Source organism: Osmerus eperlanus, chromosome 19 (genome assembly GCF_963692335.1).
Source record: "Osmerus eperlanus chromosome 19, fOsmEpe2.1, whole genome shotgun sequence".
In the NCBI taxonomy this organism is placed as follows: Eukaryota; Metazoa; Chordata; class Actinopteri; order Osmeriformes; family Osmeridae; genus Osmerus; species Osmerus eperlanus.
The window spans coordinates 11,730,068-11,751,312 of NC_085036.1; the positions used below are offsets into that span (position 1 = coordinate 11,730,068).

The following is a 21,245-nucleotide window of genomic DNA, read 5'->3' on the forward strand; positions in this document are numbered from 1 at the left end:
TATACTACTAGTAGTCTACACATTTAAAATCCTTTGTGGTCATTTTAACCCAACACATCTTACAAAACATATCTACTGTAGGCTACATAATTATTTACAGTAACGAACAAATATTCATTTTTTAACTAGGGTGTGTTAGGCTTAAGATGGCTTGCTGTAGGCTACTATCCTATTTTAAATGTTTAAATGTATTTTACATGTTATAGTCTACTTACAGCATAATTGTAACAGTCATAGTCATATGGTACAATAATAGTTTGTCATTTAGGCTATGCATATTTTGGTTTTCCCACAAAGCTATAAATTTTCACTGGTGTCCCGATTCACAGAGCTTTAACAAACAAAATGAACAATCCAATCCAAGTTATTAAAGTGTAGTGAGGTCCACAAGACCACACGGAGCCAACATCTTGCCACACCTGAAGAGTGATTCAATCACATCAGAATCAGCCCTTGTGACACCCTCAGTATGCTGATTACCCACCAAACGCCGATGCAAAGGAACCATAGAATGGGGGGGGGGACCTCCCCAATCTACCAAATCAGCCCTCCTGCTAGCTTGCAAGCTTCAAAGGGCCTGATTTAGACAACACGTCTCCAGCGACCATTTGCTATCCGTTTCGGCGGCGATTTGAACAAAGAACATACCTTGATCAGAACTTTTGAGGAAAGTTCTTGAGACTTTACCACAAGAGTACAAGGTGGAGAATTATGAGAGGGATATTTGTGTTATGTTTGTTACTTTGTTTTAATGTTGTGTTCACTGAAATCTTGATTCTAGTAACAACTCCTTCTTCCTGAAAGATAACCACGTCATTCTTGGTATCTACACGAAGCTATCATAATAAAACAATCATTCAACTATATTTTGTAACTGTACCAAGATGTCCAGAACAATATTTGAACCATCGAATGATCAGCCAGAGATCAGATCACACCTTTGGTAGGTGTGAAGGAAGGAGGGGGGAGTTGAGAACCCAGCTTCCCCCAATCCACATCTGACCCCAGACGGGTCCTCCCTCGAACTGTATAAAGCCCTAAGATGACCATCAATCTCGGACTCCAGCGAAACCGACCATGGCATGAACGCCATCAGGATTGGCGTTCCAAGGACGTCGCCAAGCTTCTCCTGAGATTCAACTTTATAGTGATCGCGACACTATCTGGACGTTTCAACAGAAGAACCAAAAACGCAATTCCAAATGCGACTTCACTGAGATCCCGCAGACTCAGTCACATGACCCAGCGCAGCCGCGCTGTGACTTCAGATTCTTCAAATGGACCTTTGGCGCAAACCGCCCTCAACATCATTGATCAACCCCTGATCAAACGTAACTATGGCTAACGCTCTTTCCCCCTCGACATGGCATTGGCGTGAGCTCTGTTTATGATTTGTAAGGATGTAATCACTGACTGTACAATTTCTGCCTTTCTTTAAGTTAGACCATTTCATTCTGTTCATTGAAACCAATCTCTCATATCAAACCCATAATCCAACTTTTCATAAGATCTGTTTACCTTACTTGAATAAATTCATTGTAAAGATATTTTGACGTGCGTGTTCACTGATGTTACGATTGGCTCTACTCTTAGAACGAATTCATTCCTAAAGATGAGACTGATTATTACATATTAAACATAGGATTCCCTAATGTCCTAAACCAATATTAGGGTGGTGCCCCAGACTTTATGATAAATTAAGTATTTTATATCTTTAAACGAGCAAACCCCGCTACAAAAGCCATGCAATGACTACATTTTTATTTGACATTGAGGCAACAGTAAAGTGATTCAGATCTGATTCATGCATGGCCTGTATTTGGTTTTAGAAATTCCTTCATTCATCTTTTATTATTTACATAAATAATTATCATTCAGAAGCAGCATGATCAGACGCCAAAGTTATTTTTGTTCACAGGTTGACAGCAATCAGTGTCACTACAAACTCAACAAAGGAAATGCTTGATAATCTCCACTTCTTTACCTTAACTACAGGCCTATACAGGAAACTAATCTACAATATGTGCACTTCCCCCGCTTTTTGACAGATGCAAGCGTGTCTCGACAAGAACAAAATTGATTATTATATCTAGATTTCAAAAATTGATTATTCTATATATTATATGTACACAGATGCTCAAAGCTTTGTTATTGGCACATACTGTGCATTATTTGAGGGCAATTTTGAAACAAAACATACAGACATTGCAAACAATATTACCCCTCCCCCCCTTCCCTTGAGTCTGAACACAGGTCCAGGTATATTGGTCCAGGCAGTGAATAATGTTATTTCCTCCGTCAGTCATGCCTACAGACCCCAGAGCATGGCCACTGCTCTGCAGAGGCCCACATCGTTGTAGTTGAAGTAGCACAGACCAGCGAAGGTCACCATGGAAGTGACAAACAGAACGCTTTTGGCCAGCTTGATCTTCAGGTCACCGTGGACATAGTCTGTTACTACCTGGCCGACCCCCCTGTGAACCACCAGGATGGAAACATGAGGTCATTTTTACTCCACAGTTTTTCACTGATCAGAAGCTTTTAGACTTTTGGACACACAGTCCATAAGTACAACATAACATCTTTAGACCATTTATTCATTTAGCAGACATATTTATCCTTAGCAAAATACAAATAGTTTAGGCCTATTTATTAAGAATATCAGATCATCAAGGCCCAGACATGCATTTCTGAGAATTTCATTGGTTGGTGGAAAGTCAAGTGGTTAGTTCAGTGGTTAACCCAAAGCATATAGGTGATGATTATAGTCATTAGCAAGTATGGGACACATTCAGACAAGTTTATAGCATATCCTCTTCTTTAACCCGTTGTAAGCTATGTTCTCCTCCTATGGAAACCAAGATAGATTCTGACCTACCAGTGACCATGGAGAGTAAGTGCTGTTGCAACGGAGAAGTCCAACACTGCGCCCGGGTACAGGTAAGCTGCGGGGGCCATTCCCAGTAACACGACGCTGACTACTCTTTCACTCGTCCAGTGCGTGGATGCAGCCTTGGAGACCAAAGCAGCTGCTAAGTGTTATAAATACAAGAACGAGTTTAGTGCTGGTCTTTTTCTGGCATTCCCATAGGCCTATACGCACGCACACAATATGTTTTAATCCAAAACAAACAGGCGCACAATTTACCTGAGTGGGTTGTGACGGAACGTCTCACTGTCGCGAGTCTGTGCGGTTCTTCATCCCATCTCTTTCTGCTCGCCACCACCAGTCCTCGAGACAAGAGGGAGTTCAGACACAGAGCTGAGGAGGAAAATAAACAATATGCTTAGAAACAATGACTTCAGACACTCAAAACAAACAACAAACAAAAAGGGATGAGTGAAATTGTATTTCTACAGTAGTTGTCCCATTTGACACTTCGTTCACGACACAAATGTATTGGGCTATTGTGGGAAATGGTCTGTTTGCTAAACACATAAATCATGCTCAATTTTAAACTTACGTTTAATGCCTCTAATACACAGGCTGGTCTTCCTAACTGCGCAAGCCATGATGGTACTACTTTGGCAAGGTCATAAGCACGGATAGGTTGGTTGCGCAACTGAGATGCTCCCGTTATTCAAGAATTCTACAAGCCGCCTTCCGTCCTGCTTTCTTCTTCTTCCCTTCCGATTCATGTGCCGGACGCTACAACGATGTTTTGCTGCCCTCTTCAGGTGGGACGGGCAAGGCTCCGGTCCGTCGCGAATGTATAGGCCTACATAATAACGTGGTACTGCTCCTGCAGGTGCACTTATTGCGCTTGGAGGACGCGAAGCGCCCACAAGCTTTCTACACCTTCGCCAAAGCTTCATTGCTAAGCTTTGGAGTGTGTCTGCCAATCTAGCTTGGGTATATCTATAGGCCTATATATAAACACACATAGGCCTGGCCTACATCCAATGATCATTTTGTTCAACTCCCAAATGGGACAGTTACAGACCATATGTGGGTCACCGGTAAACTAGTCTACCCTACATTATGCCAAGATTTAGCCAAATCTCCTTAACTGTAGAGCGTGTTGACCTATTAATTCATTTATCTTAGAAGCAATTAGGCCTACCACAAGTCATGTACTAAGGCAGCGTGTGAAATGTTATTTTCTATGCATGTTGATTAGCCCATATAGGGTAATGCGACTTTAAAAACGTAACCACAAATGAAAGATAAGTCCCATCGTGAGAATCAAAAGTGAAAGTAAAACATAGCATATCCTGCCCCTCAACAGGTGAGTGTTGTTATAAAAACTACATATAATGCTAAACTTTATATATAAAGGGAGTGTCAGGAGTGTTAAGCTTTATCAAGGCAATATTGATCACTTTTGTTTACTATGTTGCCCACAGAAATATCGTCTTGGTGTAAGTTTGTCGAGATGGAAATCAATTTCTCCGGTTGGGAAGCGGTGGAAGAGAAGAGTGGACTGCGTACTGCTCAGGAGCCCACATCAGGGCGCGTGTACACCATGTTTCACGGTACATATCTGAAATATGCTGAGGATATAATCGACAACGGTTTTCAACGGTCCCGAGATGGACTGTTGGGAGCGGGTGTCTACGTGAGTCGCAACATCGATAAGGCAAAGTGCTACCCGCAACACACTGACAAAAAAGATGCCGTGGTGTTCAAATTAAATGTGAGGGTGGGCAAAGTAAAGAAAATTGACTGCGATAACCATCCACTCCAGAAAACATGGCATGTGGAGTATGATTGTGCCTGGGTGCCTCCCAATAGTGGAATCACTTCCATCAAGTCAGGACGTGAAGAGGACTGTGTGTGGGATCCGGCCAGGATTGAAGTTGTGGATATTGCTTGCTGCATTGATGATGAGACCCGCCACAAGCTGCGGCGTCAGATTAAAACGAAGAAAAGGGCAGAGGAAGGGTCAGGATGTATTTGCCGTCAGGCGTCTTCCACCGGACCTCACCCTCTCCAAAACTGCTGGAAATGCAATAAGCAAATTTGCCCCTTTCAGAAAAAGCACAAGTGTCCTAATTTGTGTTAGAACACTATTTTATAGCATATAAAATATTTCACAATTTTACTTTTCAAATATTAATTAAACATTGTAAGCAAATCATTTAGAGAATAGTTAATAAATCTGCCCCAAAAAGGCACTCTACCCCTATTTTGACTCCTGTGTATGTCAGTGCCCAAATAAGGGGCAACATCTCACAGGAACCATTCCACATAAGACAAATATGTCTTAAATCTCAAGACACAAGTCTTGCAATTTTCAGTCTTGGTCACTGGTAGCTGAGATGTTACTATACAATGTGGATAGTAAATACAGACCGGTCCTTAAGTCTGACCACTGCACTTAGCAGTGGTCAGACTTAAGGCAGACTTAAGGCAGTTCTAGTTAACAGTTACTGTTAACTAGAACTCTGCACTTCTGATCCTTCATCTTCTACTGTATTCTCTATATACATGACTTGTACTTTGTATGAAAGCGTCTGCTAAATAAATATGTAATTTAAGTATTAAGAGTAAATATAGTGTGTACAAACCTCTCAGTAGATCAGGCCAGAGATGAGCAGCTGGGAATGGAGCCCAGATGTTCCCAGGAGAGCAAAGTCCACGAGGAGGTCGTGGCTGTTCATTAATGAGACTCAGCCAGCTGGAGGGGCAGCTGTTCCCTACTCACAGCCCGAGGGAAAACCTTCAGCTCAACGAACTGAGAGAACTACATACATGCAGTCAGTCCTGAAGCCAATCTGTGTCTCAGCGGTGTGCGCTGATGAGAGAGCACATCATAATCTGGACCCTACAGAGCAGAATAGGAGTGAATTATACTGAGTTGAGTATAGCTTCCTAATACTCTTTACTCGTAGGCCTCATCATTCTTGCAACTGGAAAATGTTCTCGACACAGCATTCTAGTAGCAAGGGGTCTGTCATCTTCCAGACGTCAGAGACCAGCACTGAGGATGTGTTGGTGGTATAGTACATACAAGCTTCTTCTCAGTTTAGTAGACTAGATCTCACACCTCAGCTCCTGTCTACCATCAATACAAAACACTAGAGATGAGTGATGTGTTGTTGTTTTTTTTAGGCCTTTATATTCCTCACGGAACATAGGCCATTGATGAATTGTTTCCACCCTCGTCTGTCTTGAGCCATCCCCTCCAGCTGTTTCCAAGTTGTATGTATGTGGTGAAGGGGGCCTGTGAGCATGTCCAGGTCTGCCATGGATACATGGATGTCGAATGTCCACTCTGGAGTGACGGTGGGTTTTCCCCTATAACATCATTAGGGTGCGCTGACAAATGACAGGTCAAGGACTGACACTTTAATTGTCTTCCAAGTGGGATGCGTGGATGCTTCTAGAGAGCCAGTAGGGCCTGGCTATTCTAGCCTGAGCAGAGCTGTTGGTAAAGGTACAGGTAAGAAACCATCTGTCTCTCTCAGCTTCTGGATATGTTCTGGGGGAAATACTATAACAGCCCCTTCTTTTTAAATTCCTGCTCTGTGCTCCTTCTCCAGGTGTTTTTGGGTCGTCCTCTACCCCGTTTGCCTTGTGGGGGGTAGTGATGGTTTAGGGACAGTTTAACATTCATGTAAGAGGTAAAGGCATACACACACCTGGTAAAACTGTTCTATTGATGCAGACTGATAAGAGCTGTGAGAAATGAAGAGACACGTTTCATTAACAAAAACAGGAACCTTTAAAAAATACAAAAAACAGAACACCCCCAAAATGATTAAAATAAAGTTATATTATTTACAGACTCAAACATGTCAAAAAAAAAAAAAACTAAACAACAGGCCTAACATTCATAAGCCACATATTGTGCAAAAGAGGAAATCTATTTTAAAAGTCAAAATACACATAAAATCCTGGTACAAAACATCTATCGGTCCTGAAGGCCCAGTACAAACAACCAGGAGCTTGATATCCTTCACAGTGGGAGGCTACCTGTATCACCATCGGGGACTCTAACATGAGGTGACAGAGAGCATTGTTCCTCCGTGACAGCTGGGCTCATGCTTGGGAGTGTCTGGGTCCCAGGCTCAACAGAGGTGAGGAGAGGCCTCATGTCTCTTCAAGTGTCTCTGAGGTTGGTAGAGCTCATGGTGTTAGTGTCCTGTGTCCAGGTCCCTCATGTAGTCCTGGAGAGCCTGCAGTCTGGCATCAATCTCAGTGAGATCGGTCCCTGCATCCAAGGAGCTCTCTGGAGAGGAGAGAACAGCAGACTTTCATACCAGGGTTCAGGTACAAACATGCAGGATAAACGTTAAGCGATCGGCAGGAACATTCATAGCTTGGCATCTACTCTTTGGTTGACAGCTGCTTTCATTTGGGGATCGATTGTTTACCTTTCTCGGGTCGCATCCTGTAAGTGGGAGTGCTGCATAGTGGCTTCCTGTTCCCAAGTCTTCCTCTGGGCTAAAGAGATACACAACAGTCACTCAACGTTGCTATGGAGATGGCTAGAATCGACGGCGAGCTAAGGGTAGAAGCCGATGTCACCTTTAAATCCTCACTTACCATTGTAGGGCCATTATACGTCTGCTTCCTCCCTCTGTAAACACACAAAACACAATTCATGACTCGCAAACAAAGACCCATATGTCACGTGGCCGTGAGCAGGAGACGTGTTAGTCTACCTGGAGGTGAGAGGCTGGGCCAACTCATCCATGTCTGCTAAGGAGTTCTCAGAAGACTGTCTGCTCCTCCTGCTCTCCACAGACACGCTCCTCCCTCTTCCCGTGCTGCCCGTCCGGACCTGCTGATAGGCCTCTCTGGAGCGGGAGCGCCCTCTCTCTAGGACAACCGGAGATGCCAGCATGTCCCTCCGGACCTTCCTCTGGCTGGGGGAGACACGAGAGAGGAACACAACCCAGCCGGGATGAAGGACAGGGGGCGGGGTGGAGACAAAGAAACAGACGGCAAGAGGAGGAGAGGAACGAACCTTTTGAGCTCTGCTTCTCTCTGTCTGCGCTGTCTGTCCTGGATGTAGGCGGTGGGGTCGAAACGCGGTGCCGGCAATCCTAAATATGAACAAGTTGTACAAGTCTAAGTCTTATAACAGACGACTTTACACTCGTTTGTTGTTAAAACAGTGAATTTCCAATATGAATCTGAATGACGGTAGGGTGAGAGATTGAGAGAGAGAGAGAGAGAGAGAGAGAGTACCTGTGGGAGACGGTGATGGTCTGCGGATGTGGGCGAGAGGCCCCGAGGAGTCCGCCCTCCGCCCCCGGTCCTCCGACCTCCGACCCCTGTCCTCTATCCGCTCCCTCGACCCCGAACGAGCCCTGACCACCACGCGGCCCACGCTCCGCTCGCGGGAAAGCGAACGTCGGATGTCCCCGTCCCCGCGGGAGTTACTGCGCCCCGAGAGGGTCGGAGTCAACCTGCTGAAGACACGCGCAGGACGCACATCAGACAGAGGGGCGGGGGGGCGGCCGGGAGGAAGTGTTTGTGAGTGAATGACTGAAAGAGAGAGAGAAAAGGGAAAGATATACATGCTTAGATTGTCTAACCCTCTCCGTAGCAAGGCCAGCTCGTTTGTCAAACTCTTCACACGGATCCGGAGAGAGCGTTCCGATGCCCTCAGCTCCTCCAACTACGAGAAACAACAACCACATTTTAGAATCAGACCTAAAAATGTTTTCATGAACCATAACCATTTAAATCTACGTATTTCATAATCAAAACAAATACTTTACTGTAACAGATACCTTTAACGTTAATTCTTGTAAATAACATGCCACATTAGAAAGGTACGTCCAGATTTATTCATTAATCGAATTTTTTACAAGCAATGTTACAGACAACTTCATATATGCTCCCAAAAGATCATACCGTTATATATTTTTATATATATTTAAATGGAAAACGACCAACCTGCTCCACCAGAAAGCGCTGCTCCTGGCCTCGTTTACTCGCCGAGCGTTGGGTCTTGGCCCTCTCCCTGACCAGCTGCTCCTCCAGGCCCCTCACCACGTCCCGGAGCCCACGGGCCCCTCCGCCAGGGGTGGCAGCCGCCCCAACCACCCGCAGCCTCTCCAGGGCCACGGCAAGGGCCTCCTTCTCCTCTTTCACCAGACCCAGTCTGAAAACCACAAAGCCTAATAAGACACCTGATCCTGAGGCTGTGTAAGGCTTAGAATATAACAGTATTCCAGATGGATGTACAGGGGGATGCACTTACTCTGCCCGTAGACGACAAATCTCTGTTTCCGCTGGTTTGTGACCTCCGTGATTGGTGAGTGCGTTGAGCTCAGCCCTCAAGACGCGGATCTCCTTCTGCAGGGCTGCAGGGTCAGGCTTGCCCTGGTAGGGCAGGGGGAGCGGGTAGTGGATCCTGCAGTGACATGGTAACATCAAGCAGTCATTTATCACACATTAGTCATGGAAGTCAACAACCGGATGGTGTAAGTAATGAGCAGTTATAAACAAGGTATGTCTGCGAATACGTCTGGAAGACACACCTGTCAAACTCCACTGTGTAAATGAGGATGAGGTATCTTTTAGCACTCAGGGCAGGAGACTGTTGCTGGCCACGGGGACGACCTACGACTCCAGCCTTCCTGTTGCGCAGGAGCTCCAGGTCAGCGTAGGTCAAAAGGTCAAGGGTCACCGACTCGCTGGTCTGAAGGAACATGCAGCTGTTACTCACACTCACTTAAACTACTCTTACGTGTGTATAGATTCTAGAATCTATATTGCAGGTCAGACTTACCTTTCTGACTGCAGACTCCAACATGCTGCAAAAGATGGGAAACTGCTTGAAGTTGCCAGTTTTGCGAGTCAGGTCCTCAATATCTGGGAAATAAGATGCCAGTCACCCTGGTGGTCTGTACGTTATGAAACACATTGATGTTATGGATGCTCACTTACATGCAGGGTCAAATTCTCCTCTCCATTGATCAGCTGTCATTGGGTCCGAAATTTCGACAACCAGTATCCTCTCCTCGAGCTCTATCTTGACGGAAAACTCCACTCCTCGGAAAACAATATCCTCCAACACCGTAGAGCCCACCTCCATAGTTCTCAAATCGTTTGCACGTTGGCAACCTCACTGCAAATCACATTAGCGTAGTTAACCTTACCGGTGGTGTTACACTAATGATCACGGCAATGATCTTGGAGGTGAAGCCGTTAACTACAACGTAGATGCAAATGTAACACACCTCTGTACAAAATGGGCTAACGCCATTGCATGTCTGCAAGTTAGATAAGGTTCGCTACTTCTGGTCCATCAATTTGCATACTATCTGACGGATTAAAAGGACTCAAGATTGCCACCGCAGGCTAGCTAGTGTCTAACGTTACGCAGCACAGCTGGTGCATAGCTACCTAGCTAGCTGGCTAACAAAATAGCTAGAGCTATCTTTAACTAGCTAAAATTGTACAAATTGCTGGACGATGAGTTGCTGGCTCCTGATGATTGTCGACTAGACCTGTAAACTACATTGTCTTTGCTATCAGTCTCATCTTCTGTTTTAATCCTCATTGCCAGTCTAGCATCTATAAATGTGTACAGTCAGTCTTCCTAGACTCGAGACATCACAGCCACAAAGCCAAAGTCAGAAGGCTAACTTGCTAAGCTCGTCCTAGCTAGCAAGTTACAGCATACCCGTCCTATTGATTTCCTCGAAAAACGATCCACAGTACACTCCAACGGTATATCGTATCAAATATATCATTGGATAACAGATTACTCCTTGCTGGCTAACTAAGTTGTTAGCATGCTTTTTGATCAACTGAAAGACACTGCCTAGCTACTGTAAGACCTACCTGACAGTTTGTAAGCCGCCGCCACTGGTTCAATCACCGGGAATGTTAAACTACCGCCCCCGTAGTAGAGCTATTGGTCGAAAAATATATTAAGACATCTAATTGTGTACTGCTACCGTCACTCACAACCTGATAAAGTTTCAGGACAAAAGCTATAAGGGATTCTGCGGGACATCATCAATGCCTGGCTGAAGCCTTAGTTTAAATCACTTCAGGTGATTTCTCGGTTCCCTTCTCGCTGCAGGGAAGCAGCAGTCGTTATTGTATTATTGTGTGACAGTAAATTGGGAAATATAGCTAATGTGTGTGCACCGTACGATATATTCATACTAATGCGCTGTGAATCAAATGGCTGCAAAATAAAATAATTAATACACAGTGTACATGTAACTCAAATGCCAAGTAGGATATGTATTATTATTTTTCATTTTTAGCCTAACGTTTAGGCAGAAGAACGACATCTGCAGGATCGTATATATTACCGGATTAAAAACCAAAACATGTCGGTGTGATCTGTAATCTGAACCTAACTACTTAAATTGACAGAATTTTTTAAGCAATATGCCGAGTCTAAATGATGAAAAAAAGTATTGGTTACTTTTTTACTGAGGTTTTCTGTTAATAATATTTGCGCATGCGCAAATCAACAATGAGCCAAAACCAAGATGGCGGCGGTTGTTGAAAATGTTGTCAAACTGTAAGTGATTCTCTTTTTCTACAGATACCTAAAGTGTTCAAATTCAGCTACATTTGGACTGTATTTACACTACCTGTTTAAATAAAACGTATAAGTACCTACATATAGTTGTTACATTGTATTGGCAAAGTAACCTAAAGTTGGCAACCTTTCGGTGGTCGGCTGCAGCTACGATAGCTTTAGCTAGCTGTTACCACCGTAAAGACATCATTAGTCTAACATGATTCATTACCGTAGCAATGCCAAATTGGATTATATAGCTTGCTAGCTAACACCTTTTTTAATTCCATAGATGGCCATTTAGGTGGAGAGTAATCCTACTTTTCTAATGCTGTTTTTGGTTAGATTAGATAGATTTAGAAGTGTGGCAGCTATTCTTGGACTAATGCCCAGACATAAATACTACCGTAGCGTCGTATAAAATCCATGAATATGTACTTGATTATGGTTATAATATAACGAGCAACCGATACCCTAAATTGTGTTCATAACGGAACAAGCGTACCTTCAACACCTTACCCAAATCAGTGTAATCTCATTTGTTATCACTTTAACTGTACATTTATTTCCACTGGAGTAACGCTAGTTTTAGAATGAGTTAATCCGGTGTTGTGCCCCCAGATGCCCCCCCGCGCTGAAAAGCACCCCCTCGTGGGAGCGCGCACACAAACCACTCGAATCTAAAAGTGAAGGATCGCAACCAAACGGAGGGGAGACAGCCGTCTCACATTGTAATTTTTTGTTAAGAGAATAGAAGAGAAGAACGTCAGTTATAAAACACGTCTTTTAAAACGTACAGCGAACACGAACCAATACCTTTCTTGCTCCATGACAACGCATTCTGAGGAAATATACCCCAGCTATGATTACCAATGGAAATGTATTTCTGCTGACGCATTCACAGCAGATACCAGGAACTGCTGTTCCCAGGCACCAGCACTAACCTTAAGGTTTCAACCAGAACTCCACTAATACCTTTCTGGTGGTCCTGTAAAGCTACTCACATCAGGTAGTCTTTTCCCAGGAGGGTTATAGCTGTGTTTGAGCATTTGACAGCAGATCAAGAGGTTGTGGGTTCAAATCCCCTCTTTACGTCGGTTTGGACCAAAGCGTCTGCTAAATGAATACATTACTATACCTTGTTATTATTGTACTGACCTGTCCCTGGCTTTGCTGACTCTGCAGGCTGGGAGAGCAGTACTATAGAGATGCCATGGAGCAATGCCATAACTACAATGCCCGCCTGTGCGCAGAGAGGAGCGTGCGCATGCCCTTCCTGGACTCTCAGACGGGCGTGGCGCAGAGCAACTGCTACATCTGGATGGAGAAGCGACACAGGGGCCCAGGTGAGAAACACACACACACGGGGGGGGGGGGGGGGGGGGGAGAGTGTCAAGGTGTATGTTTCCCACAGCGCCACAGTCATTCTTCTTCTGCTGCTTCCGCCCCCAGGCATGGCTCCTGGGCAGCTGTACACGTACCCGTCCAGGAGGTGGAGGAAGAGAAGAAGAGCCCATCCTCCGGAGGACCCCAGACTGGCTTTCCCCTCTCTCAAGTCAGGTAAAAGGGTGCATTCTTAGCAGACGCTTTCAAAAGTGGCATGCGGAGGGAGATTTGAACCTGCAACCATTGATCTGTACTGAAACGCTTTACCGCTAAGATATACCTACCCTTATACCCAGGTAGGCCTGGTTATGTGTACATAACACGGCTCACTGTGTTAAAGTGGTGAGGTCCATCCTCTTGAGTGTGGCTCTGTGTGTCTCCTCTCCTCCAGAGCTGGACCTGGGCTTGAAGAGGGATGTCCTGGGGGCCTCCGATGGCAGCAGCCTGGAGGCCCTCCTGAAGGGGGAGCCCCTGGACAAGCGGGGGCCCCCGGATCTGCGGGTCCCAGACGAAGACCCCAGAAAGGTACTGTTGGGGACGGGGTAGGTAAGGTCAGTAGAATGAATACATCACCTTATCATAGACACTTTGCATTGAGTCAGTCTCCACCTTCATCATTAACAGTTTCTCATTGAGGGTCTAGGTTGGTTACACGTGCTGATTTGTGGACTTCTGTGAAGCCCCCCCCTGCGACTTTTCTTGCAAAAAAAGGGCTATTCTAAATTCATTTGATTTGATTAGTCTTGAAGGGGGCATGACAGAAGGGACAATGACATCAACCTTCCTGACCCCGCCTCCTTCCCACACAGAGAGTCCTGGAGCCGGATGACTTCCTGGATGATTTGGACGATGAAGATTACGAGGAGGACACCCCGAAGCGGCGAGGCAAAGGGAAGGGGAAGGTGAGGACACTCATCTTAGTAGATCTGTGTAGGGGAACATGGCTGGAGGACCACTACTTACTGTGGGCCAGCGGTGGCTGTCATGGTTACTGTGGGCCAGGGGTGGCTGTCATGGTTACTCAGAGAGATGAGTGGAGGAGACCTACTTTACACTGTGCCTGGTAAATACTGACATCGTCTGGACACCGTTAGTGTTCCCATTCTTGATTTCCTGCTGGGGTTTCTGTACGTCGCTCTGGATAAAAGCGTCCGCTACATGTATGTGACGTGTCATGTATGTAACATGTCGTGAATGTAACATGTCATGTGTGTGTTCAGGGCAGAGGAGCGAGCAGCAGGAAGAAACCGGATGCTGCAGCAGCTCTGGAGGACAAGGACAAGCCTTACGCCTGTGACAGTGAGTCTCTGGAGGGGAGGGGGAGGAAGGGAGGGGCGGAGGGGATGGGAGGGAAGGGAGGGGAGGGAGGGAGGGAGGAGGGGAGGGGGGGGGTGAGGAGGTGGGGGGAGCCTATGGGGTGGTGATCTACACAGCTTAGACCAAACCCTTCACTACTGGCCTTGTGGCCTTTGTGTTCTCTGTGTCGGGCTAAATGGGTCTGAGCCACATAGCATGGCGTCACAGAGATGGGGAATACACAGTAGACCATACAATGGGTGAACCCAACACATTTATATTTATGACTAATAACGATATATATGATGACAACATAAACTTCTGGGAGAATTTCTTGACACGAGCTGCTTGAGATGTGCTCTCCCATGTTCCTGCTGCTGCTCTCCCATGTTCTTGCTGCTCTCACATGTTCCTGCTGCTCTCCCATGTTCCTGCTGCTCTCCCATGTTCCTGCTGCTCTCCCATGTTCCTGATGCTCTCCCATGTTCCTGCTGCTCTCCCATGTTCCTGCTGCTCTCCCATGTTCCTGATGCTCTCCCATGTTTATGCTGCTCTCCCATGTTTATGCTGCTCTCCCATGTTCCTGCTGCTCTCCCATGTTCCTGCTGCTCTCCCATGTTTATGCTGCTCTCCCATGTTCCTGCTGCTCTCCCATGTTCCTGCTGCTCTCCCATGTTCCTGCTGCTCTCCCATGTTCCTGCTGCTCTCCCATGTTCCTGCTGCTGCTCTCCCATGTTCCTGCTGCTGCTCTCCCATGTTCCTGCTGCTGCTCTCCCATGTTCCTGCTGCTCTCCCATGTTCCTGCTGCTCTCCCATGTTCCTGCTGCTGCTCTCCCATGTTTCTGCTGCTCTCCCATGTTCCTGCTGCTCTCCCATGTTTCTGCTGCTCTCCCATGTTCCTGCTGCTGCTCTCCCATGTTCCTGCTGCTCTCACATGTTCCTGCTGCTCTCCCATGTTCCTGCTGCTCTCCCATGTTCCTGCTGCTCTCCCATGTTCCTGCTGCTGCTCTCCCATGTTCCTGCTGCTGCTCTCCCATGTTCCTGCTGCTGCTCTCCCATGTTCCTGCTGCTCTCCCATGTTCCTGCTGCTCTCCCATGTTCCTGCTGCTGCTCTCCCATGTTTCTGCTGCTCTCCCATGTTCCTGCTGCTCTCCCATGTTCCTGCTGCTGCTCTCCCATGTTCCTGCTGCTCTCCCATGTTCCTGCTGCTCTCCCATGTTCCTGCTGCTCTCCCATGTTCCTGATGCTCTCCCATGTTTCTGCTGCTCTCCCATGTTCCTGCTGCTCTCCCATGTTCCTGCTGCTGCTCTCCCATGTTCCTGCTGCTGCTCTCCCATGTTCCTGCTGCTGCTCTCCCATGTTCCTGCTGCTGCTCTCCCATGTTCCTGCTGCTCTCCCATGTTCCACAAAGTGTCTCCACGGCTCAAACTCTGACCGGCCAGGTTGGAGTTCCCCGTCTGAGGCTCTGTCTGTGCTCTCTGTCTCCCTGTTCTCTTTCCCTCTCTTTCAGACACTTTCAAACAAAAGCATAGTTCCAAACCTTCCGAACGAGGTATATTTCTCTCTCATTCCTTTTGAGTTTTTTTTCCGACCTGCCTCTCTCCTTTTCGCTTCTCTTTGCTTCTCTTCTGCTCACTGCATGTTTGGATTATTTTTGTCTGTGTGTGTGTGAGTGTGTTTCTGTGTGTGTGTTTCTGTGTGTGCGCGCACACTTGTGTGTCCTTCTGTGTGTGTGTTTTTGTGTGTGTGTTAAAGGGGTTACAAAGCTGCCATGTTATTAGAGCTTATCTAATAGCTTAATCTTATTCCTGATATTAGTTCTGGACTGTGACATTTAGTTTATACAGTTATTCACATCATACATGAAATTAGACACGAGAGAAGACAGCAAGATAATTGCCATAGACGTGTGTTGTCGTGGAGATTAAATCACACATGGCCCAATACAGTTCCCCTCAGGAAATGCATGGGTTAGGGTTAACTAACCACCCCCCCTTGTTCCTCTTCTCTCTTACTTTAGAGGGAAATGGTGCTTTCTGCTTTTGTCTTGAAGCTGCCTCAAGCCTTGGGGGGCCTGTTGGTCCCACTGTTCCACAGTTGAATAGCGGTGCCTCAGTCTCAGGCCTGGTCTGTGTCCTGGCTGCTGTCCTGGGGCCTGACACAGGCCTGGTCATGTCCACCCAGCTGGGGGCGAGGGTGGGGGCTCGTGGCCCTACCAGAGGGATGGTGTATGAGTCTGGGTGGGGAACAGCTTGAGGGAGGAAGGAGAGGAAAGGTTCTGCTGGCTGCTGCCAGCCCCCCCCCCCCGCCCACACACACACACAGGTCATTGTGCTTCTTCACAACCACAATCTATTTGTAGTTCTTATTCTGGTAACTTCTCTCACCTCACCTCTAGACCAGTCTCATCTCGTTTCTTAAAGGCATGTGACATCTGAACACATACAATGAACGGATATGATGTGTTTTGATGCGTATTCGAAATGCATCAAAACACAAAAACCATTCTGCGTTCTCACCCGTGTTTTTCTAACAGGGAGGGCGTCTCCACGCGTGTTTTTTGTTTTCATACCTTTCCCTTTTTCTTCCCGTCTTTCTTTGGCAGTCTGTGGGAAGCGCTACAAGAACCGTCCGGGCCTGAGCTACCACTACGCTCACTCCCACCTGGCAGAGGAGGAGGGCGAGGACAAGGAGGAGGCTGAGGTCCACGACACCCCACCTCCACAGCCCGACGAACCCAAAAGTAACCCTCCCTCTCTCTCTCTCCCCCCCCTCTCTCTCCCTCTCTCTCTCTCTCTCCCCCCCCCTCTCTCTCTCTCTCCCCCCCCCTCTCTCTCCCTCTCTCTCTCTCCCCCCCTCTCTCTCCCTCTCTCTCTCTCCCCCCTCTCTCTCCCTCTCTCTCTCTCCCCACCCCCCTCTCTCTCCCTCTCTCTCCCCCCCCTCCCTCCCTCTCTCCCCCCTCTCCCTCTCCCCCCCCCTCTCTCTCCCTCTCTCTCTCCCCCCCCTCTCTCTCCCTCTCTCCCCCCCCTCTCTCTCCCTCTCTCTCCCCCCCCTCTCTCTCTCCCCCCCTCTCTCCCCCCCCCCCTCTCTCTCCCTCTCTCTCTCTCCCCCCCTCTCTGTCCCTCTCTCTCTCTCCCCCCCCTCTCTCTCCCCCCCCCTCTCTCTCCCTCTCTCTCTCTCCCCCCCCTCTCTCTCCCTCTCTCTCTTCCCCCCCCCCTTCCAGGAGAGTGCTACAGTGTAGACCCAGTGATACCAGGACTACCGCACCTCCCACACTCATGACCTCCATCCCTATCCATAAAAAATTTAGTTCTTCAGAAGACACCTCTTTAACCAGCAACGCAGAGCTAAAAGGGGATTTGAACCTGCAACCTCTTGATCTGCAGTCAAATGGGTTAGAGTTACTGCTGTGCTGTACCCATTGACCTGTATCCCGTCTCTCTCTCTCTCCCAGCCCCCAAGAAAGGGCCGGACGGGCTGGCCTTGCCTAACAACTACTGTGACTTCTGCCTGGGGGACTCCAAGACCAACCACAAGACGGGCCAGTCAGAAGAACTGGTGTCCTGTTCAGACTGTGGTCGCTCAGGTACAGGAACACACACGCACACACACACACACTCAGTCTCTCTGTGGTAGTCTCTCTGTGACGGTTTGTTCCCCCAGGGCACCCGTCCTGTCTGCAGTTCACCCCGGTCATGATGGCAGCGGTGAAGACCTACCGCTGGCAGTGCATCGAGTGCAAGTGCTGCAACATGTGCGGCACGTCGGAGAACGACGTGAGTGTGCGGGAGGAACAGACCGCTAGCTCAACTGTAGCTGCTGGCCTGGGGTTATAAACACATCAATCTACCTGATATTGTGGGTGCAGGCTGCTGGGAGAGTTATTGGTTAACCTGATGTTGTGTTCTTCAGGATCAGCTTCTGTTCTGTGACGACTGTGACCGAGGCTACCACATGTACTGCCTCAGCCCCCCCATGAACGAGCCCCCAGAAGGTGAGCTGGAACGCCCTGCTGGCTGGTTACGCTGTGCCTGAACATTTACATTTAGTCATTTAGCAGACGCTCTTATCCAGAGCGACTTACAGTAAGTACAGGGACATTCTCCCCGAGGCAAGTAGGGTGAAGTGCCTTGCCCAAGGACACAACGTCATTTGGCACGGCCAGGAATCGAACTGGCAACCTTCAGATTACTAGCCCGCTTCCCTCACCGCTCAGCCACCTGACGCCCTGAACAGCCTGCCTCTGGGGGCTAGTCCCCAGTGATTAAACCAAGCCAGGATCTGAAGTTGCCACATGCAGTAATGGTGCGGGTGTGTGAGTGTGTGAACGTGTAAGTGTGTGTGTGTGTGTGTGTGTGTTGTAGAGTTGTGCGATCCTGACCTCTGTCCTCCCTCCTCTCAGGTAGCTGGAGCTGCCGCCTGTGTTTGGACCTCCTGAAAGACAAGGCCTCTATATACCAGAACGCCCCTCCGTCTTGATATATACACACACACACACACCCCTGCAGTGAGGTTCTCTGTCAGGGGAGAGGTGGAGGGGCAGCAGAGAAGCTGGTACCACAGACGAACCTAAGACGTGAAAAGGGAAGGACACCTTTAAAACCCCTGTGCAATATACGCCTTGGTCTGCTCCATATTACTGTTACACAGTTCACAGTTCAAATCACCCACAGGCTCTCCTTTCTAACTGTTCGTCAATTTAGCCAAGTCCCAAGAATCCTGAATGAAATTCTCCTTTTATTCCACGATATATCAGTTTTGGCAACTAGTAGACAGAGAAGTAGTTGGAATGAACTAGAATGCCAATTCTCCTTCGTAGTAAGAAACGTTTTTGTATAATTATATATTTGTATAGCTTATAAAGGGTGTGAATGGTTTATATGTTGTAATGATAGTGGTTGTTATAGCATTTGACACAATATCTTATCTACTTCCGTCAGAGAGGAAGAGAGGACGGCCATTGCTGTCGAATGAACAGGACACATTTCATCACCTCCAGTTGTTGCCAAACATGGTTTTAATATGAGCTGACAACATCACGATAGGTTCCTATACAAGGGGAGCTGACGGCCTCCGGGCGTCGTGGCCTCCGGGCGTCGTGGCCTCCGGGCGTCGTGGCCTCCGGGCGTCGTGGCCTCCGGGCGTCGTGGCCTCCGGGCGTCGTGGCCTCCGGGCGTCGTGGCCTCCGGGCGTCGTGGCCTCCGGGCGTCGTGGCCTCCGGGCGTCGTGGCCTCCGGGCGTCGTGGCCTCCGGGCGTCGTGGCCTCCGGGCGTCGTGGCCTCCGGGCGTCGTGGCCTCCGGGCGTCGTGGCCTCCGGGCGTCGTGGCCTCCGGGCGTCGTGGCCTCCGGGCGTCGTGGCCTCCGGGCGTCGTGGCCTCCGGGCGTCGTGGCCTCCGGGCGTCGTGGCCTCCGGGCGTCGTGGCCTCCGGGCGTCGTGGCCTCCGGGCGTCGTGGCCTCCGGGCGTCGTGGCCTCCGGGCGTCGTGGCCTCCGGGCGTCGTGGCCTCCGGGCGTCGTGGCCTCCGGGCGTCGTGGCCTCCGGGCGTCGTGGCCTCCGGGCGTCGTGGCCTCCGGGCGTCGTGGCCTCCGGGCGTCGTGGCCTCCGGGCGTCGTGGCCTCCGGGCGTCGTGGCCTCCGGGCGTCGTGGCCTCCGGGCGTCGTGGCCCGGCCCTAAACTGCTTCTCTGTTCTGCGTAGAAGCGCCTGCTGTAGCTCACTTCCTGTTTCTCTGGTGTGATGATAGGCTTCTGTGAAGGGCAGTAAGGGGATCATGTGACGTGACTGAGTAGATCATGTGACTGTAACATGTCGTTTAAGACGGGGGCGGGGGGGTCCTGGGGGGGGTCCTGGACACTGAGTCCAAGGGCCCCCCAGTAAGAGAGATACTGTGTGTTAAGAGCCCCCCCCCTCAGTGGTACTCTGGGGGGTATCCTGTGCAATTCTGAGTGTGGTGGGACCTCATCAGGGCCCACGTCCATACCTAGATCCCCTTTTACTGGTTCCCCATTTCCTAGCCCATGTTGGGTTGAGATGGTCTGTGCGCACTACCAGTGTCCGTCACAGGAGGGCAGCGATGAGCCTGGCAAGAGAGTAGCTGTGAGAGTTAGCTGGCTGGGTTCTTCTAAGCAAGCTCACACACTGCAGTTAGCAATATGTCCAAGAGACACAGAGCGATGGTGAACGTGGTGTCTAGACTCCATGTCGGTTTCAACTAGTCTAGTGTAGTGATAGGGAGTCAGGTGGCTGAGCGGTTAGGGAATCGGGCTAGTAATCTGAAGGTTGCCAGTTTGAGGCACTTCACCCTACTTGCCACGGGGGGAATGTCCCTGTACTTACTGTAAGTCGCTCTGGATAAGAGCGTCTGCTAAATGACTAAATGAATGACTAGTCTCATGGAAAGGGCACACCAGTGCTTCTGTCTCCACAGATGTGCTTGAAGGCTGTAGAATCTGTATTTCCCCTGAGTTAGTGGCTGTAGTTGAAGAAGCCTGTACAGCATCTATGACAGTAGGGAAACCCAACACAGAAGGGGATGCATGATGTGTGTGTGCTCTCACACATACTCTAGTTTGGTCAATCTGTTGGGAAGTTGTGATATAATTTAGGTACATTATCATATTATATCCATAGCCAACTAACATATACTGAAGCATTAAACATGTAACTTGATTTTATTTCTAACCGCAATGTTAAATGTTAATTTGAAACAGCTGCCATTAGAATATTAAAATAAAAAAGGAAGAAAAAAACATTCATATAAGGTATATACTCAGTTGATGTAAGACATTTCTGGGATTTGTTTTTGATTGTGATGAAATGTTTCTTTTGTGGTTTTGTCATTTACTTCCATGAAAATAAATGATTTGGCACTGGTTACATTATATACAGGGTTCCCGCGGGGTCTTAAAAAGTCTAAAATTCTGAACTTTAAATTTAAGGTCTTAAAGGTGTTACAACTAGATAGTTCAATGTCACATTTAAATGTTGAGTGGAGATTATTATGATCCCTGATAGCTCAGTGGTTAAGGATGTGGGCTACTGTGTGAGGGGTCTTGTGTTAAAATCTGGCTGAAGGATCTTCTTACAGCTCAATTTTTGCTCTTCGAATTATAAATAAA

The 21,245-nt window shown here is 48.0% G+C and overlaps 4 protein-coding genes across 13 annotated transcripts; 2 read left to right on the forward strand and 2 right to left on the reverse strand.

The window, feature by feature from the left end:
• Positions 1-1,746: 1,746 nt before the first annotated feature.
• LOC134039931 (succinate dehydrogenase [ubiquinone] cytochrome b small subunit A, mitochondrial-like) lies at positions 1,747-3,614 on the reverse strand. Of its 2 annotated transcripts, none has more exons than XM_062486130.1 (4): positions 3,465-3,614; positions 3,149-3,262; positions 2,879-3,029; positions 1,747-2,474 (listed from the first exon to the last, which is right to left on the reverse strand). In XM_062486130.1, exons 1-4 carry the CDS (start codon positions 3,511-3,513, stop codon positions 2,309-2,311), a joined length of 480 nt encoding a protein of 159 aa, XP_062342114.1. In that variant the 5' UTR covers positions 3,514-3,614; the 3' UTR covers positions 1,747-2,308. The 2 variants fall into 2 exon arrangements, with proteins under 2 accessions (XP_062342114.1, XP_062342113.1); XM_062486129.1 differs by having other exon boundaries at positions 2,879-3,032.
• A 720-nt stretch (positions 3,615-4,334) lies between these two features.
• gig2o (grass carp reovirus (GCRV)-induced gene 2o) lies at positions 4,335-5,462 on the forward strand. The gene is made up of 2 exons (XM_062486278.1): positions 4,335-5,298; positions 5,354-5,462. The coding sequence occupies exon 1, from the start codon at positions 4,335-4,337 to the stop codon at positions 5,004-5,006; it is 672 nt and encodes a 223-aa protein (XP_062342262.1). The 3' UTR covers positions 5,007-5,298; positions 5,354-5,462.
• Positions 5,463-6,699: 1,237 nt separating this feature from the next.
• Positions 6,700-10,953, reverse strand: ccdc61 (coiled-coil domain containing 61). 6 transcript variants are annotated; one of them, XM_062485321.1, is made up of 13 exons: positions 10,751-10,953; positions 9,851-10,031; positions 9,693-9,775; positions 9,442-9,602; positions 9,162-9,314; positions 8,855-9,062; positions 8,473-8,573; positions 8,141-8,364; positions 7,917-7,995; positions 7,612-7,815; positions 7,493-7,526; positions 7,321-7,390; positions 6,700-7,175 (listed from the first exon to the last, which is right to left on the reverse strand). In XM_062485321.1, exons 2-13 carry the CDS (start codon positions 9,996-9,998, stop codon positions 7,081-7,083), a joined length of 1,560 nt encoding a protein of 519 aa, XP_062341305.1. In that variant the 5' UTR covers positions 9,999-10,031; positions 10,751-10,953; the 3' UTR covers positions 6,700-7,080. The 6 variants fall into 6 exon arrangements, with proteins under 6 accessions (XP_062341305.1, XP_062341307.1, XP_062341310.1 ...); XM_062485323.1 differs by lacking the exon at positions 10,751-10,953 and adding an exon at positions 10,590-10,736; XM_062485326.1 differs by lacking the exon at positions 10,751-10,953 and adding an exon at positions 10,144-10,736 and having other exon boundaries at positions 8,141-8,361; positions 8,491-8,573.
• Positions 10,954-11,386: 433 nt separating this feature from the next.
• On the forward strand, positions 11,387-19,201 carry LOC134039451 (zinc finger protein ubi-d4-like). 4 transcript variants are annotated; one of them, XM_062485327.1, is made up of 13 exons: positions 11,387-11,447; positions 12,352-12,456; positions 12,633-12,793; positions 12,900-13,007; positions 13,225-13,358; positions 13,643-13,735; positions 14,054-14,132; positions 15,640-15,681; positions 16,735-16,872; positions 17,584-17,715; positions 17,793-17,905; positions 18,042-18,123; positions 18,532-19,201. In XM_062485327.1, exons 1-13 carry the CDS (start codon positions 11,416-11,418, stop codon positions 18,606-18,608), a joined length of 1,296 nt encoding a protein of 431 aa, XP_062341311.1. In that variant the 5' UTR covers positions 11,387-11,415; the 3' UTR covers positions 18,609-19,201. The 4 variants fall into 4 exon arrangements, with proteins under 4 accessions (XP_062341311.1, XP_062341312.1, XP_062341313.1 ...); XM_062485328.1 differs by lacking the exon at positions 15,640-15,681 and having other exon boundaries at positions 18,532-19,200; XM_062485329.1 differs by lacking the exon at positions 12,352-12,456 and having other exon boundaries at positions 18,532-19,200.
• Positions 19,202-21,245: the final 2,044 nt, after the last annotated feature.